General features: G+C 42.8%; 1 protein-coding gene across 1 annotated transcript; it reads left to right on the top strand.

Annotated features, from left to right (window-relative positions):
* Positions 1 to 8,798: 8,798 nt before the first annotated feature.
* Positions 8,799 to 15,744, top strand: LOC121832882 (peptidoglycan-recognition protein SC2-like). The gene is made up of 4 exons (XM_042288754.1): positions 8,799 to 8,898; positions 13,721 to 14,017; positions 14,431 to 14,636; positions 15,500 to 15,744. The coding sequence occupies exons 1-4, from the start codon at positions 8,799 to 8,801 to the stop codon at positions 15,674 to 15,676; spliced, it is 780 nt and encodes a 259-aa protein (XP_042144688.1). The 3' UTR covers positions 15,677 to 15,744.
* Positions 15,745 to 19,146: the final 3,402 nt, after the last annotated feature.

Genomic DNA, 19,146 nt, shown 5'->3' with positions numbered 1-19,146 from the left:
CTCACAAGAGTAACCCTCGTGAGGGGTTACCCTCACGAGGGTTACCCTCACGAGAAACACCGTCACGATGGTTACCCTTATGAGGGTAACCGTCACGAGGATTATACCCTCACGGGGGTAACCCTCCTGAGGGTTACCCTTGCGAGGGTAACCCTCATAAGGGTAGCCCCCTGAGGGTTACCCCCGGAAGGGTAGCCCTTGTGAGGGTTATCCCCGGGAGGGTTACGAGGGTAACGTCAAAACGTTACCCTTGTGACGCCACATGTGTCGTCATTATGGCAAACACGGGACGTCGCGTGGCGTATGACGTCAGCGGATCTAACATTGCCGATATCTCCGCTAAATTTAGCGGGGAAGGAGGAGGCGCATACCCTTCTCCCCGTACCCTCCCTCCTCCTCCTTAAGAGCTGCGCTCCAATTCGTCGTTTCGGAGAATTGTAAACGTCTTTCATGTTTTTGCTTGAATTGATAGTTTGTATTGACATATCATGCTGTACAACATAAACCTGGGCCTTAATTTTTGCTAACTTAAACGTCGCTCAGTAGTAAAAAAAAACACATTGACTAAATAAATTCCACTTTTATAATGTGAATAAAGCTACATAGAACCCGTTACGAGCAAAGCAACTGCGCTAGTTTCTATTATTCCCTGGCGAAGAGAAAAATATCACGTACGTTTTCCCATAGGAATACACAGAAAGACTGAAAAAGTAGACTGCTTGCTGTGTGCTTCAATTTTCAATCGGAAGTTCCATAATCACTAGCGCCAGATGAGCCTCTAGCGTTCATTGTAATAACTCTATAAACCTAGAGGCCAAAGCTGCAGCCTGGTGGGCCGGAGTTCGCTTTTAATGCGAAGTAGTCTCAGGCTTTCCGCTGCGTCATGCTCCAAGATGTGCGCGTTGCGCAAGTATACGTAGCGGATATCGAAGCCGTCGGCACGCAATGGGGGGATTATCGTTCATTCTTTGCAAAGTTACACTGAGGCAGGGTATAACCTTGGACTATCATTCTACTGCTCCACATGGCTGTTATCCGGCAGGGTATACTGCCACAAAAATTTATGCAGCAAAAAAAAAAAAAAAATGTCGACATTGAAAAATAGAGCAACCGTCCTCGCACAAACACTTGGGGCCCATATATAGGGCGAGGGTAATTCTGAACAATCACAAAATCAAAATCCACTATCTAATAAAGGTTTGACAAATTCGATCTACAGAAGAAGATGCCGAAGCAAAGAGTCTTATTTTTGCTAGGCCGCTTTATCTTGCAGTGTGGTCCAAAGGTAGCAGCGGCATATCCTCGGGGGGATGAAAAGTCGTCAGTCCGAACTCGTCGTTCCGTCACTCGGCAAAATGACATCACACACCACACACAAACACGGAAACCACGCGCCGAACATGGAAACAAACTTGAATACCCTTGAACCTAGGCGTAGTGAGAATATGAAAGCTGTTCGGAGTTTCTGATGTTCCGGTCAACGAAAAGATTAATATAATAACGAATTGCATCGGACGCCACCTCGACATGCAAAGCAGAAAGCAAGACGGACTTCATCGCATCCGCGAGCGACCATCGAGACGGGCGTCTCGATGGACAGAAATTTCACGAAATGTGGGAAATCTTCGCCAAAAATAGAAAACTTTTAGGCGCCCAATGAAAGAGGGGGAAACGTGAAACGTACGTCACATCGGCGCTACAGGTCGTCGCCCTCTGTCTGGAGGCCCTATTCCCAAACGTCTATCATCTCCTCAAGATCCTAGCGACTCTGCGCATAACAACGTCGAAAGCTAAGCGCTCGTTCTCTTCACTACGACGGTTGAAAACATACCTGAGATAGTCCACTTTGGAATGTTCACCGTGACATTGAAGTTCAAGCGGTGGACATCCTGGATAGTCTTTGCCGTGAACGCAGGCGGCTGCATCTTAATATGTAGGAGCTTGGCATAAATGAAATGATCAAGAGAGCGTGGAAATTTCTTAGTGAAATAACTAGTCACAGTTACTTTTTATTCGCGGTAATGTCTAGTCGAAAGCATGTCACTTTAATCAGTACACATGGTGTGCGTGAGCGCAGCGCCACCCGTTGCTTACAGCGCGATTGTTTTTACAATTAACTTACTATTCCTTACGTCACTGACATTGTTTTATATTATCACACAATGCGTTCATTTTATTATGTTCGCTTTAGTATGATTGAACTGTGCATTTAAGTGAGTATAGTTTCTTATTCTTTGCCTTGAAATCGCCATCCTTCACACCACAAATGTTTCGAAATATCCGTTCTCTATATATCCGAGATCAAGTACCGCATCCCATCAAAGAAGCATGAATGCAGAAATATTGACTATTTTATTTATTTGAACATTTTGTACCATACAAACACTTTTGCCGAAAACATACAAGTATGAGATAGTCCGTGCTCCTACTTTGCTCCGTGCCCAGCGCATGACCGACTACGTGAGCAGGGTAGCGAGCGGGCCCGATGCGGGCATAGGGAAGGGGGGGGGGGGGGGTAGCTTCGCAATTTCAGGGGGAGTTTCAACCCCCCCCTCCCCGTGCCTACAGCACTGGTCGCGGTAGTGATAAAAGAAGAAAGCGAGAAATGGGATGTGGTTTTCAGGAAAGAGGCAGCTTCACATTGGGGTGCCTGGGATACTTCTCCGTCTGGCGTGTTCACCGGGTCCTAAAAGGTGGCCCCTGGATTTCCGCCTAGTGACGTCATTCAAGCGTCATGCTGCTGCCCGTCACGATCCTTGCGGCGTCACAGCCGGAGTTATGAATGCGGCAGACGCCTGCTCCGCTGTAGATCGCCCTCCAGGTTGACAGACTACGCAAACTTCGGTGGCCGGCAGTTGGGACGTCCTGACGGCAGCAGCGACATTCGCGTTCACTCGTGCTTTTTGCCTGGACCTCTAGGAGCAACCGCAAAGATCGCGACAAGCGACAGCATGACAATCCGACTGTTGTGACGTCATTTGTTGCCACTTCGGGACCAGTTTCGATGCATTGGCGCGACAAGACTTTGAGGCGCGAGACACATGCGCGTAAAAACTGCTCGATCCGACGCGCGAACTGTCGGAACGCACGTCAGACACGACAGGTTTGGTCGTACACTCTAAGAAAAAGTGAGTGAGCACTCCCCCCTAGTCATCATGCGTTTTGACGGCTGTAACAACCCCACAGGCTTACTTAACTCCACTAGGCTCGAGCCATTGAGCGTTACCACCCTGTTGAAAAGCGACAAGCATGTGGTAGTCACGTTCTATAAACTCTTGAATTGAACATTAAAGTGCATGCAGTCGTTCAATAGTAAAAGTCACTTTAAAAATCTCAAAAAGTACTTGAAACTTGTTTTCTTTGTGCCGTTGGTTACCATTTATTCAAATTTGAACCCGTCGAAACAGGCGTGTGGCTCAGTTCGCCTAAACTGACAGAAAACAAACATGCCAAAGAGTACAGGCAAACTTGGTAGGCACCTACTAAAACCTGAGGCAGATAAAAAGTATCGCGGTTGTCCTTTATGGTTCCGTCGCGGGTTTTACCATGTACTGCTAGTAAACAGCTGGGAGCTGCCTTCGTGCTCGAGGAATATAACCAAACCTCCAGAAAAGCACAGCAAGCTACGCACAGGCGTGAGTTGACTGGAATGTTCGCCGGACGAGATACTCTTGTCGTCTTTTATTGGACGGTTCAGTAAAGAGCGTGCTCTCACTAAAGGTGTGATCGGTCAGTTCTGCGTGCAGATCAGTTGCAAATGGCCTCCTCGGTTCCGCCGAACTTCCACGCCTGTCATACCCAGTTGTATTGCTTTCAAGTGCAGTGAAGTATGAAGCATTGCACATCACGACTGAGGCCGGACAGGACGAACGTACACAGATATCTGGGATCATGCCCGTGTATTTCAGTATTTCTCTGTCTTAGGATATATGATTCGCCTTCACTGGCTCGTTTGGCAGATTTCATCGAGCATACTCGATAAAAAATGCTTCAAACAAAAATGCTTCAAACAAGTGTGTGAAATTCAAGGTGGAGTACTTTGAAGAGGACTAGGATTTCAGGCCTTTCGGCGCGCGTTCCCTTTACCTATATAAAGGATTCCAAGTAAATTTCCAAAAATAAGGCGTTGGCAAACATACAGGTGCTATTCGGTTTAGATTTTTTTTTTTTTTAGAAAAGTACTGTTGGAGAAGCCATCAGGTGCAGCGCAGAGAACTATGTTCTCGGTGCTCTTTGATGCTTGAGGCCGGTTCAGACACTTGCGTTTGAATGCGTTTGACAGCGTTGCGTCGAGAACCGAAAGCGACTCACCGGCACATCTGTGCTTCGTATGAAGCGTGGAATGCGATTCAAGGAATCGTCTTGGCACGCGATATAAGCAGCAGGGATGTCCTGGTTTCTCGCTACCGCAAAGCAGTCAAACGCCACTGTCTGAACCAGGCTTCAGACAATTTAGCACACGTATTTCGCGTTCGCTGTAGGGGAAGGCACATGCCCGACAGCGGCAATTCTGCACTGTCCTTTTGGCGCATATTTGAAAGACACGCGCTTGAGCAGAAACAATTGTAGCGAAAAGAAGAAAACTAAAGCAACGCTTCGGAACACTGTAGCTTCGGGGAGGACCGGCGGACGGGCTTCGCTAAAATCACCTGCGCGCGCTCAGTGTACTCAACATTTACTCAACCGCCGCTGAAGTCATTCGGATATGTAAAAAGAGAAAAGAAAATGCATCAGCGTGTTCAGAAAGTTGTGATTGCAGAAATTGGTTTCGATAAATAATACAATTAATTAAACAGGCTTCTGTTTACTTGAAGTGTAGGCAAGCGAGAAAACGAAACTGATCAAAACGTGACTTGTAGCGACTATTCAATTTGATTTATAACCTGCAGTTCACTTTCGCAATGGATTACATTAGAGATACGAGCGCTTTCTTAAGGGCAGTAGAGGAAAATAATATATACAGAAAACTCTTGCACAGTCTTTTCGTATTTATGCAAAATATTACAGTGGTCACCATCCTTATCGGTCACAGAAAATACAGCAGTATATAAGCTGGTGGTGTCGACAAGTCGTGCGTTTAGGAATGTAGAGTGTCAATATCTCATGTTGTTCCTTGTGCTGTTTGTGAACTTGTTCATGTATAATATTGTATGGTGTCTCTATGTCGCCTATGAGTGATGCGTGGTGTGGAATACGTTGTACGCGCATGTCTGGCGAGGCGCTCAAAGCAAAGACTGTTTTTTTTTCTTCTTAGTTTGAGCGCTGTCCGTTAGGTGGCGCGTGTCGCCGCCCAATTCAAGGGGTCGCGCGTTTATGTGTCTACTTATTTGAGTGAAAAACATGAGGCGCTCCATGGCTCCAGGGAGCAGCCACAAAGGGTTCGGTTTTCGGCCTCTCGTCCCAGTGGGATCAGTCACATAGCCAGTTGAATAGGTGTTCCGTGCGGTGAATAGTGCGTGCACAGACGCGGTGGGGATTACCAGGGACTTGAAAGTGGCTAACGAACGCTAACAGGTGAGCAGGATCGTTGAACGATCGGAACCGACGCCGCTTGAATCGGTGATGCCTCGCCTCGCCGCTGTCAACCGAAAACGCCGGATCACTTGCGTCAAGCACAGCAAGCATATTATCTGCTATATAAAGACATAATTTATTTTGTCGCTATACGGTTCCTTCTTTGAATTTTTTGTGGCCGCGAAGTGAATGCAGCCGGCCGCGCGAAAGCAGTCGCGGACAAACCCCCTCGAATGCCCCCCCCCCCCCCCCCCCCCCCCTTTCACATCGCCGCCCCTACTCGTAATAGGTGCGGTGCCGGTGCTTCGAGGCGCGTTTTGAAGTGCTTTAGTGCGCACGGAAGGCAGCGAACGGGCGTACGCACTTGAGAATCGTATTTTAGCAAAAATAGTCCAGCTCGCTAGGCCTTTCTCGTATTGCTCCACTGTCGCTTGCCTGCCGCCATGTTGCTTTTTGGGGGTGCTCACTGTGACTACCTGTTGATTGCATGCCGCGTGACTACCCATGGGGTCGTTAGTATTACTAAGGGGGGTAGCGATATCTATGACGGCTTCTGACTACCCCAAATGTAGTACCCTAGGACTACCCTTTTGTTGAGAGTGTACCGAAGCGTCGGACATGGGGCTCCGTCCGGCTCCGGCGTGCGACCAACTTGCCAGATATTCTCAGCACCGCCGTCCGACTGTCCGAGGGCCGCAACCAATGGCAGCAAAAATGGCGCAAACGTCATGTTGTCATGTGACGTTCGGGAGAGGAGGACCGGGGAGGCGGATGTAAGCGGTGCGCCACACCGCGAGTCGTCGTCGTGAAGGGAATAGACGCCATGAAGATTTCTTGCGCACACAAACCGAGCTGCTGATTTCGCGCATCCATAGGCTTGCCTTGTAGCCTTCTGGAACCGATCGAGACCGTCGAGACCCGGATATACTCCGTTTCACCTTATGATCCTAGCGCTAACAGGGCGTCATATTGTTAATAAAGTTTGACACCACCACCAGCTTATGATGGACCCCAGCGGTCGTTACGAGTTCTTCCAATGCCGTGTCAGCGTCAAGTGACCTTCGGGGGTAGACGCAGCAATGTGCCAGTTCGTAGTCACGTGATTAGTACGCAGTGCTCGCTTCGCTAGGATGGCTCCTATGGTCCACTGCGGTTCATCCTGATTAAGTCACTTTGAGAAAAAAAGAAGTAACCTAACCTAAAATCGTCAGACATGCACACTTTGATGAATTATAATAAAAATATTTTATTTGTTTCGAAGTCAGAAAAACCACGAATGGCGAGGGAAGGACTAATATTTTTGGTTTCAAGGCTAGGTGGCGCAAGCTACCGCCATTTATCACTACAGGCATTAACATTCATCCATCCGTCCGATAGAGGGATAGCCAAAACTGGGCTCAGCAGAGTGGAACGACGCGTCGGAAGCGTGTGTCTCATCTGTCGTGTACGGCGAGTCGAAGCAGCCATCTTTCTGACAGTTTGCACGTCGGATCGGAGACTTTTGACGAGCATGCGTCTCGTACATAAAAAAAGAAGAAAAAAAAAAAGAAAAAAAGCTTCTTGAAAAAAAAAAAACGAGTTAGAGAGGAATTGTAGAGTATTTTTATCTTGTTAATCTGAATATCACGTTCGTTTTTCCCGAAAATATAACTAAACGCGAAAATACACAAAAATCATCCGACCAGTCGTTACGTCATACAGAGATCTTTTGGCCGCCAAGCGCGTGTTGCTCATGTGGACATCTCGTGCGATTGCTGCTTGCCAAGTATACATTCCCTCGCACTGACACCAGTCGTGACGACTTCTTGTGACTTTTTTTTTTAATATACCAAAAGTGCGCGTGGGTAGCTTTGACAGACGCTGAAGATGCGCGGGAGGGGAGATTGCGAAAACTCTGGATATAACGTCACGCTCCGGGAAAGGGGGACTTAAACGGCACTTTAAAAATATTCTCTAAAGCCTCCGTGTACCAAATGAAACAAAATTAGAGAGTTTTAGTAGATCGTGTTCTCAGGCCCGCTAATTCGCGCTGCCACTTCGATGAATGCTCTAAAGCGCGCGCTTGTAGCGGTAGCGGGCCTTTGAAGACGATCTACTAAAACTCCCTAATGTTATATTTGTTAATTTAGAGGCCCAATAAAAAAGATTGTGTGTGTCTTTTTTTTTTTTTTTTTTCTCAAATACAGAGCACGAGTCGGAGGCACGTTCGAGGCACCGTAGCTTCGCGGACAGTTCAGCGGGGGCTCGTGCCAGGTTAAATCAGCATTAAGCTGTAGATATAGAGTTTCTCTCCGTGCCGCTTGAGTGTTTTCTTAGAGAACGAGAGCTCCAATTCGGAGTTCTTCGGCTTTCGCCGGTTTTGATAAAACCATCACTGGAATTAATTTTCGAAATTAATCGGTATTTGCTTGAAATACTAATGAAATTTATCGGTATTTCAAGGTGCCTTCTCTTTGGTGAAGAAGCCTCTATTGTTATGTATTGCACGACAGTCAATTCCACTGTGTTGAAAAGACCGAGGTATGAAATTATACTGTTTCCCCAGCATTTAGTGACTCATTTGACCTCTGTCTGGGCATGGCGGGTGATGAGATTGATTGCTCTTGCAAAACCACCTTTCGGAATAGCATAGCTAGAGAACCAACACGAACATGGTTCCTACCTTTGCATCGAATTAATCTAAAAGCCGTATTATTCGAGATTGAGCATTCAAGAGAATGGAGTGTTTAACATGCTAAATTTGTTTGTATGCATTGAACAACTCATAAATAATCATAAAAACGCCGCAATAATATATTCTGATCATATTTTTGTTTTATTAAAATAAAATTGAGAAAAAGAAAACTTACTTGGACTTTATCTCAAGTTGCATTATGCACAACATTTTTCTGAAATGGATTGGATCTTATTAAATCTTTTGAAATGAGAAATCAGTAGTAGACAATGCTCACTTATTGTCTGATATCATTTCGGGACTTACATAAAAACACTAATAAAATTACTGCAATCGTGTTTTCGCCAATGAATAAATTATTTTGCGCGAAGTTATTACTAATGGAATGTGGCTTCACTTCTTTATGTGTTTCTTATATTGTCTTGTTCCTCATCACTCCTATTTCAAGGCATTCATTGTAAGCACATAAGAAGGCGTAAATTAATCACGTGGCAGTATTTTCTTATTTTTTTCTGGAATATCCTTTTTATTTAAGAAGGATGAGCTTTTTTCACCACCTTTCAAATCAATGCTCTGGGCTGCGAGCGCTGGGAGGAATTTTAAACAAGTCATGACCACCACTAGAGCAACAATGCTCTCATTCGTTCTCCTGGTCTCGGAATGGACTGCGGGTGAGGGTGCATCGGCGACGTCGGCAGAAGTAACACGACGTAAGTTTCACCCTAGATAGCGCGTATTTTTTCTTGGTTTGTGATGACCGACTCCCTTAAAATCATTTTTCCTTATATTTTACTTCACTTTTTAGTTTTAATTTTCTAAAGCCCGGCTATGACGATGATCACCCCTCCTTGACCTAGCCGTTTGCACGAGTCGGCGACAAGTGCTGGAATTTTACTTAAGGGCACTGTGACACTGTGACTCCTCCTGTGCATCCGAGTGTTTAAATACGCAGGCTGTTACATTTTAGTTTCAACATTTATTTATTTTGAAAATCCGTAAAAGGTACGCTAATGCAGTTTGTTCAGGTGAGTTATACGGTCAGGGGGCATTTCTAGGCGATTTATCTTTGCAACCAGTCGGATAATTCATTAAATGTGTTAATTATTAATTATTAACACGTTTAATTAATTTAGTTAGTTAATTATTAGTTATTTAATTAATTAGTTAATTATTAGTGGAAATAAACATGTGGTTTTAATTGGAGACTCGCTGACGATTATCGAAAACCACTAAATCAGTTTAGTGGTTTTTGATGATGCTCACAATTTTTCAATTGAAACTATATAAGCAGAACGTAATGGCGCAAGTGATCTGGTGTATACTGAACATTTTAAAGCAACCCAAGACTGAGGGATATGAAAGTTGACACCAAGAAAAGAGAAGGAAAACGTCTGAAGCACAGCCTTTGTTTAAAGGGCCCCTGAAAAGAAAAGATTTTTGTTCTTATTTTAACAGTCTGGTTGGGACGCGCGTGTCAAAAAAAGTAATTTTACGCGAAAAAAAATTTACAGTAATACTGACGGCGCGAGACTCGATCTAGTTGGCAGTCACCTCCTTTCCACTTGTTTTCTCTCTCGGCAATTTGGGCGCGTGGAGGAGAGGTGGATCGTCTTCGCCTTTACGACCTACAGGGTGAAACAAGGAGACGCCAGGCTTTTTAAATCGACCGCAAAATTCGGTTTCTTAACCTATCGCACTACGACTTTGTGCTGCATTGCCCACAGATGATGCATTTTTTTTTGTAAAATTTGCGAAGAGCGAACTTACCTGAGGAAAAAGTAAAGAAAGAAAAGGGCTTAGCTCCTATAGAAACGCAGCGACGCCACCGGTCTGCAAACAACACGGCGCCGTTTCGTACGGGAGACAAGAGATGGCGCAACAAACGCCGCCAACGAACGAGCATACGGCGTCGAGAGCAGGCCTTTTTAGCAGACGACCTTTTCGACTCAAAAGCGGCGCGCTTTCCGCAGGCGGCGACAGTAGCAGAAACAAAAAAGACAGGCGCGGTAACAGCAAGGAACTGCAGTTCCTTGTCTGCGAAAGGGCCGGCTCTCGGCGTCGTCTACTCGTTCGTCGGCGGCAGTTGGCGTCGCGACCGCTTGCGCCATCTCTTGTGTCCCGTGCGCAACGGCGCCGTGTTGTTTGCGGATCGGTGGCGTCGCTGCGTTTCCATAGGAGCTAAGCCTTTTTCTTTCTTTACGTTTTCCTCAGGTAAGTTCGCTCTTCGCACATCTTAGAAAAAAAATGCACCACCTGTGGGCAACGCTGCACAAAGTTGTAGCGCGATAGGTTAAGAAACCGAATTTTCCGGTCGATTTAAAGAGCCTGGCGTCTCCTTGTTTCACCCTGTAGATGGTCATTCCGGAATGACGCGTGACGTCATGAATTTCCCGCGCAGAATTTCAAATGAATCTCTCGCCATAAATATTGCTCTAAACTTTTTTTTTTTTGTAAAATTTACTTTTTGACACGCGTGTCTCAACCAAAATGCTAAATAAAACATTTTTTTTTTCTTTTCAGGGGTTTTAAGACATCTTCCTTCTCTTCTCTTGGTGTCAACTTTCGTATTCCTCAGTCTCGGGTTGCTTCGAAATGAAACCATATGTTTTATTTTAATTTACAAATAGGTAACTGAGAAAATTTAATTAATTACGCGACTTACTTCGAGGATTAGACGCTTATATAATGCTCCCCTGGCAGTATAACTCACATGCACAAACTGAAATATTCTATCTTCTACGGATTCTTGTTTTTAAATAAATCAGTTAGAAATCAAAACAGACACCGTATATACTGACCTCTTTCTAAGTTAGGGATGGCAAACTGCCAAGGCAAGTACAGTGGTCCAAACTGATTATCAGGACTTAGCTGGTGCTTGTAAAATATAGTCGATGTATTGTGACATATTCCGTGTAAACCTCCAAACCTTTCGCAGAAACACGTTCTGTAGCAATTTTCTTAAGTATTCATATTAGGCTTTCAAATCTAAGATTTATTTAGATTATCAAAGGTAAAAATAACAGCGTCCGACATGCTTTCTTGAATACCAGCTGAACGTAGAGAAAAATCGGAGAGGAAACCAACCAGCTCAGCTCCAGGCCGTCACAGCGCCCATTTGATTTTGACAAATCCTGCCTGTCTTCAGTACAATCATAATGATCGCACTCAGTGCGGCGCGAGCATTTTGCACCTCAAACGTTCATAATCGAGTTAATATTGTGTTTTTTATTCACCTGAGTGAGTGTGCGTGGATTGTGTAAATTACTCTCAATAGTCTTCCTGCAATTTGGAAATGGTGCATATTTTGCATTGCAAACTGTTCAAAAAATAATAACAATCAAAGCAAATCTGATGAGCTTGTAACGAAACTTATGGATAAATCAAAAAATGCTCGAAGCTTTTCGACTAAGCAGTTGTAACAACAAGCTAGGTTGTATTAAACGCACCACAACAGAGCGATTCGCAGGTACTCGAGAAAAAGTTCTAGCAACACATGCATCTGTAGAGAGCACGCAATGACACAGCATTATATACAGCATTTTTAAGGCGCTTTTCAGGCACGCGGTCTATGGGCCGCCTTTGCAACACGAATAGCTAAGAGGTTCCGAAAGCGTTGATCATCTGCGAACGTTTCAGCCTTTTCTCATGCTTTAATCCTCGCCACCCAAAAGCGTGGTGCATGCGCGCTTGTAACCAATCTCCACAAAATACGCCCGCCATTTAATAGCAAACGTTCCTCTTGTTGTTTGTATCAAAATATAAAATATTTTGCGAAAGCAGTTTACACTAGAGGTATGCGAATAGTGAAAGTTCTACTCGAACCGAAGGGTGTAGTAAAAGTCCTATGTCGAGTCGAATACGAATATCAAAATTTTGTTCGCAATATTGCCGCGCGTATGATCGAGAAGATACGCTTCTCCCTTAATCTATAAGATTTGCGTACACTCTTACCCCGAGCGTAAACGATAAGGAGGCAAGAATGACCTTGCCTAGTCAGTCTCGCCCTAGCTCTTTCCCAAACATTCTAGGCCCAACCACGTGCAATACTACAGTTCTGTGATTTCTCAAGTCAAATTGGGGGGTTTTACGTGCCAAACCAACGACGGGCATCTGGCTGGCCCCAGCGGAGGACTGAGGATGAATTTCGACCACATGGGGATCTTTTGACGTGCGACCGATGTAACCACAGATAAAAAAATTAGCTTGCTCACATACAGAGTGGAGTCTATCTATACCAGAAATCAAGCGGCTAAAAAAGCTGCCGCACTAAAAGTAAAATTTGTTTGCCATCAGGTAAGCAGATACGACGTCAGGCAACAATGCATTTAGTTAGAGTAGAAACTATAGAAGACTCAGTTGAAGCAATCAAGTTTTTTCAAAGAAAATACGGTTAATTCGACGTCTAAAAAGTTAATTAGCCAATCAAAAACCTAGTAATTGTACCCACCCAGTTCTATCCTCGTTCTACAATTCTACTTTTTTATGTTTATGAGACACAATTTAGGCATTTATGAGAATTTATTATTATTTAATCTATTTTTGTATACAATGTTGATATTTTTGCTGTTGCTTTGTATTTCTAATCTGTCATGTGGAACTGTAAGGGAGCAGGGGGCTTCGTCAAGCTGTTAAACAGCTTTTTCCCTCTTTCCTCCATTCCTGTATCGAATGGGAAATAAACTTCATTATTATTATTATTATTATTAATTTAAGTGTGAGTATGAATTTAGGCAGGTGTATAAATGTTATCATGTGCATTTTGTAGTTGTGCAAATGACTGAGTGGTGCTTTAGCGAGGCCTTTGAGCTGTTGGTAAGCACGAGAAAAAAAATAAACATTGAATAAACATTGAGTGAGCATAACGCAGAAGGTTTCACGCTCTCTTTATGTGACTCCCATCGCGAAGAGTTTATAATAACCCGTTTGATTTTGAAGAAAAGTTTCCAAAATGATATTTTGTCAGTATTCAAACACAATTAGTTGATATACACAATATTTAATATTTATATAAAAATCACAAATGCATTAGTCAATATGTAACTAAATACAAAATACGAGACACGCAACGTCTTTTAGATGTATAAAAATACTGCCTATTTCTGTTAGAAAGCATAGCTCCCCCCTCCCCTAGAAAAAGAAAGAGTGTTTTAAGTGTTATCTATTTCTACTCCATATTTTACAGAAAACGGTAGAAAGCATTGAACACCCGTACCCTGTAATAATCAGACACCATATCTAAGAACAAACTGTTTACGCCTGTCGGTTAATGTTAAATTATTAAAGTGCCCCACCCTGTTTTCCCAAACAAGATGGGGGCACTTCGCGCGCACAAAAAGCATGTTCCGTAAAGTGAAGCAATTGTGCATGCGTCCCGCGGACAGGAGGTCCGCCGCAGGTGTGCCGGCAGAGCCGTGCATTGCAGGGTGTATTGTGCCACCGTACACAGGTGTGCAGTGATGACGATACGAGTGTACATTTCGTGCTGCTCAAATATCATGTTTACTAAAAGTTATCTTTTTTTTTTTTCACCAGGTGTACGCACGCAGCGGGCACACTCACCCCCAGGCATCGTACAGAGTAATCATCACAGCAACAGGAATTCCATTGAGCACAATGCCGTGAACTGGGAATCGGGAAAATGCGCAGAAATTATGTTAGTGAGGCGAAAGGACTGGGGTGCGAGGGAGTCCAAAAATGTGGATTACCTCAGAACAAATGGTGGGGTCACAATAGTGTTTTATCATCATACTGAAGGACTCGAGTGTAATTCTGTGGAAACTTGTGCCAAAATTATTCGCCAATGGCAAGACTACCACATGGACACTAAACGTGAGTGCAGTGGTGAACATTATATTTCCAAATTATTTGTGAGAGGCCAAATGGCAGCTTTATAGCCCCCATTTAAGTTTAAGTTCGACAATATCGCAATAAATATTGCAATCAGCACAAAGTAAGGTCATTTATTTTGGCTGGGATAGCTTATATGTGGCGGGCGCAACGTGCAGAGGATTTGGAGTAAGCAGTGTTCCTCATTGAGCCTTTATTCGCTTACTTCTCTATTCCTGATAAATGGAATATTCTCTTTGTGATTCTTTGAACCATAAATATATTAGGTTTGATTTGATCTGGACATATAATAAGCACATGAAATGCTATCTGCGAACAGACGATGAAATATCGGGTGTTTGTATTCAATGAAAGCATATACAGCTAACAGGCACGTGATGTTGCGTGTCACGCAGGATGGGATGACATCGCCTACAACTTTGTGATTGGGGGCGACGGACGGGTGTACGAAGGCCGTGGCTTTAATGGCATCGGAGCTCACACGCTGAGCTATAACAGCAAGTCAGTGTCCTTGGCCTTCGTCGGAAACTTCACATTCAACGTACCCAACAGTAAAATGCTGGCCGCCGCCGGCGTCCTCATTGAATGTGGTGTTAAATCGGTATGTCTGCTTGGTAGAGAGCGCAGAAAAAATCTTGAAAACCGCTCTTTGTCTATGAATCTATTATTGCCACGTCTGTGGCGCACGGTTTTATGCACTAAAGTGTTTAAATTTGACGTCTATTTAAACAAAGCTTAACACGAGTATATGTAAAGGTTCGTTGCACTTCTAGAAGTAATTTAGTCACTATTCATCTGCCTTTTATTGTCGCAAGCCTTCATCAAGCACAACGGTAACTACGCACATGAACGGCTGGTCAACTGGTGATGTTTGAGTTGTCCGTTTGAAAGAAGAGGAAATATGCAGACCTTCCAAAAATGAATTAATGCCTATTGAAGAATATAGAAATGTCACTGGCGACGTCGTTTGAAACATTCATTTTCTGATACAAATTTTATGTACAAAACAAATACCAGTATTTTGCCAACAGATGTGCAGACGTCCTTTCGCTACGCAGTGGCACATATATTTATGTATATCTACTAACATTCAGGTTGCTTGTTCGTATACCGACATCGGTTTAGTTACGTTTTGCGTACACCGAAAATTTGATTCTCGGTGCTTAGATGCAAGTAATCAAGCGACGCTTACGCTTGACATATACACAATGATGCTAATAAATGTTGGAAAGGCAGAAGAGCAATAGCAGCAGCAGGATTCACATAAACATTTAAGTATTGAGGTTCTAGGAGGTAAATGCATTAAATAAATGTAAACGACGTAATGTAATCTTTTTTTTTTTCGGGGAGGGAACTTCCTTTTTAACGATTTATAAATAGACAGAGAGGGTTTCTCTGCGTGCGCTCATGTGGAACAACGTGTCGCGATTCAGGTAGTTTAATATTCTCTATTTCAACTTCCAGGGGAAAATCCAAGCTAAGTACAGCCTCCACGGTCAAAGAGATGCAAACCTCAGAGATTGCCCAGGAGAAGCTTTCTATGCCTTAATACAAGAGAGCACCCATTTTGGCGGTAGATTGGATCCCTATATATATACTCCTCGCAGCGGTGATTTGGACGAAATAAACACAGTTCAATAAAGGAAAGTATGATGCAAAATTAATATCAATCTGCACTGTGTTTGAAAATTGAACTGCTTAACCTAAAATCGGTCTCTCTCTCTCTCTCTGTCTCTCTCTCTCTCTCTCTATATATATATATATACACAGGGTGTTTTTCTTAAGCTTAACAGATTTGTTTTAAGAAAGCCGTGAAAGTTACACTTATGCCGCTTGTGAAGGTGAGTTATACGTCCAGGGGGACATATTATAGGGGGCGTATCGTAACGATCAGTCGGCTAATTAAATAAAATTCGTTAATTAACTTTTTAATTAATGATTAACATGTGGTTCCAATTAGAAACTTGCTCAGCGTCATTGAAAACCCCTAAATCAGTAATTTTCAGAAAGACTTTGAGCGCGTGAGAAGCGTAGTAGTGCACTAAAGTTACCACTCGTGGAACAGGTACAAATCTGGCGGTTTCGATAAGGCGCCCGCGCGATTTTTCCGTCTCTTATCTAGCCCCAGCCTTGTCCAGCTCCACGAGTGGTAACTTTAGTATAATACTACGCTTCTCAGGCGCTCAAAGTCTTTGTGAAAATTACTGATTTAGTGGTTTTCCATGACGCTGAGCAAGTTTCTAATTGCAACCATATGTCTATTTTTATTAAATAAAAAGTTAATTAACGAATTTTAGTTAATTAGCCGACCAATCGCTACGATTAGCCCCCTATAATATGTCCCCCTGGCCGTATAACTCACCTCCACAAGCGGCATAAGTGTAACTTTCACGGCTTTTTTTAAACAAATCTGTTAAGCTTAAAAACACCCTGTATATATACTGCTTAGGGGTATATAAACATTCGCGGGTTGTGCAGTCGCTACCTGATGAAGAGCGGTCCCCGCTCGAAACGTCGTAATAAACTTCAAATTAGTAACTCCGACAGTACGCATCTTTGACTATTAACTTTTCCGGGTCCACTGTTTTTTTTTTATTTACCTTACTTTACCTATATATATATATACTTCGGGTAAATGCTTCAAAAACGAAGCTGGTCTGCTTTCATAGCCTTTTAAAAATTGTAAGCTTGACTTCTCAGCTATTTCTCCACAACACCAATTGCTCATGCTCTAACTGTAGACCTGTTGAATATGTTAGCTCCGTAAAGTATTTAGGTCTTTCGTTCGACAGTGATCTCTCATGGAACTCTCACATGTCATATATATGCCAACGTTTGAGAACTGTCTCATGTCTGCTTTACAATATCAAATCGTTTCTACCTTTGTCAATTAGAAAGAGCATTATGCACGCATTAGCCTATAGTACACAAAGGTATGGCATAAGCGTATTTTTTAACTGTCCACTCTTTTGGCGCTCAAGAATTGATCGTACGTTAAAGGGAATTCTGAAGAGTGTAGCATACAACCCACACATGTCATCTAGTACGAGCTTGTTTGCTTCACTTAAGTTACCGTGTTTTCATTCACTCTTTCTTCAAACAGTAATTTGGCGACACTTCTGGGAGAGTGAGTTTAAGGTCTCGGCCAGTCCATCTTGCGAGCTTAGATCTGTTCTGCGTTTTCAATCTCCTCGAGTGAGAACTCACTATGGCGAAAGCATGCGTTCTTTTTATGTGCCGAAAGTTTTTACGACGTTCCAGCTGCTCTGCTTGCCATTACCTAAAAAAAAAAATGCTGAAGACCTCTCTGAGAAACATGTTCGCCAATGTGGCTAGATAGTGACTTTTTCCCATGTCGTTATTTTCCTTTTCTTTTGTAGTATGGTGCTGTACGTGCTTTTTGTGGTAATCGCTGGACATGCCAAATGACGACTACATTTATTGCGTGAAGTTTTTTTGTCTTCGACCCGTTGACTGAATGATTTTCTTTCTACTAATAAGTGTTTTTTTTACTGAACATATGAAATGTTTGAGAGAAAGACTCATGAATTCAAGGACTGTGTCTTCGAATGTACTCTAACAGTGTTTAAAAATACTCATGCGTGAGTGTTTTTTTTACTTTTATGACTTTAATGATTGTAATCGACACAGTGATCAAGACAACGTTTGCAATAGTTTCATCTTCACAGCTTCACCCAAGTCACTGACACAAACATTCCGACTACATTCTGCCAAGTGAATCATCTGTATGTTATTTGCTTTTTTTTCCTGCACGTGATGTTATTCCGTGCGAACTCCCTTTTTTGTATTTTCCAATGATGGGCCTGGTGCCACAAGTCCCTGATGGCTTTGATCGGACCCGATGTTCAACTGGCCATACCTGCACTACTGAATAAATTTTATTATTATTATTATTATTATATATATCTGGGTGATTTCATCTCAGCTCAGGCACGGATTTAGGGTCGAATTTTTAATTTTGAGGAAACAAATATATGTTTTGGGGCAATTCCTATAATAAAAGAAGACGCAAACGGCAATTTTGTCGGATTTTTTGTTCTCAAGTTATGAACCGTTGAAGCTGGCAAGGTGGAAACTGACGTTGTTCCAGCTTATCTGAGATGCCCATATTTCACTCCATCCCTTTTCCCTACTTTTTACGCTACATCAATACAACTTCTTGGGAACACTCTAGACATAGGCTTTTTCATGCCAATTAAGCGTCTAGGTCATAACATTCTTAATGATTTTTTTTATTTGTCAAACCGCCTCTCTGCGACGATATTTGACGAAGTTCAAGAAGCTGTGCTGTGTGACCTAACCAACATAATTTTATGATCTTTATATCACCGTCAAGCTCCAATTAAGCTCTTTTATTTTTAATATAGATTCAATATTTTGCAATAAGTATATATTGCGCTACATGTTCCTGAAAAAAGAAAATTTCGAAAAAAGTTTGGAGTCGATTGTCTGAAAAAAAAAAACAGTTTTTATTTCTTTTATTTGTTATTCAGAGTTAGTTAATATAGTAGTCTATCTAAACTACCAACAGAAATTGTAATATATTGTTTGTATGGTCGCTATTAAGACTCGAATCTCGTGCTATGAGCGTTTTGAACGGCACTTCGCACAGGCGCTCTGCTGAGCAGAATTTTGACCTATGTAAGGTTTTCTATTTATCGTTAGCAGTTACCTCAATATCCAACCATAAACATTAATAAAATTTATAGTGGTGTACTTAAAAAAATTTACTTCGAAGTCCGTATCCACAAGTGCGGGCAACAGCGCTTGCTTCCTCCCAATACTGGGGAATGCAGATCGTCAGAGAATTCCTTGGGGCCTTTTGCTTTTGGCTTTGAGTTTGAAATACCGAACTTGAGATGTAATTGTCATATTTTCTTATGTCAAACAGATATGCAGTGCATATACATATATACGATTTAGTATTTGACGCTTAGGAAGTACGGTTTATTTTGTGTGCGTACGGACTCTTTCTTAAAATACCAAGCATTTCGTAGCGTGTAAGGCTTCCAACGTTTAGTCATGTGTTTAGGTTTCATTTCTATTTTCAGTGATGCATGCCGGGTTACTTAGACTTTTTCCTCTTGACT

The sequence above is a fragment of the Ixodes scapularis genome, unplaced genomic scaffold (assembly GCF_016920785.2).
Source record: "Ixodes scapularis isolate PalLabHiFi unplaced genomic scaffold, ASM1692078v2 PGA_scaffold10__122_contigs__length_95168666, whole genome shotgun sequence".
Classification (NCBI taxonomy): domain Eukaryota; kingdom Metazoa; phylum Arthropoda; class Arachnida; order Ixodida; family Ixodidae; genus Ixodes; species Ixodes scapularis.
This window is presented reverse-complemented; position numbering and strand designations above follow the sequence as displayed.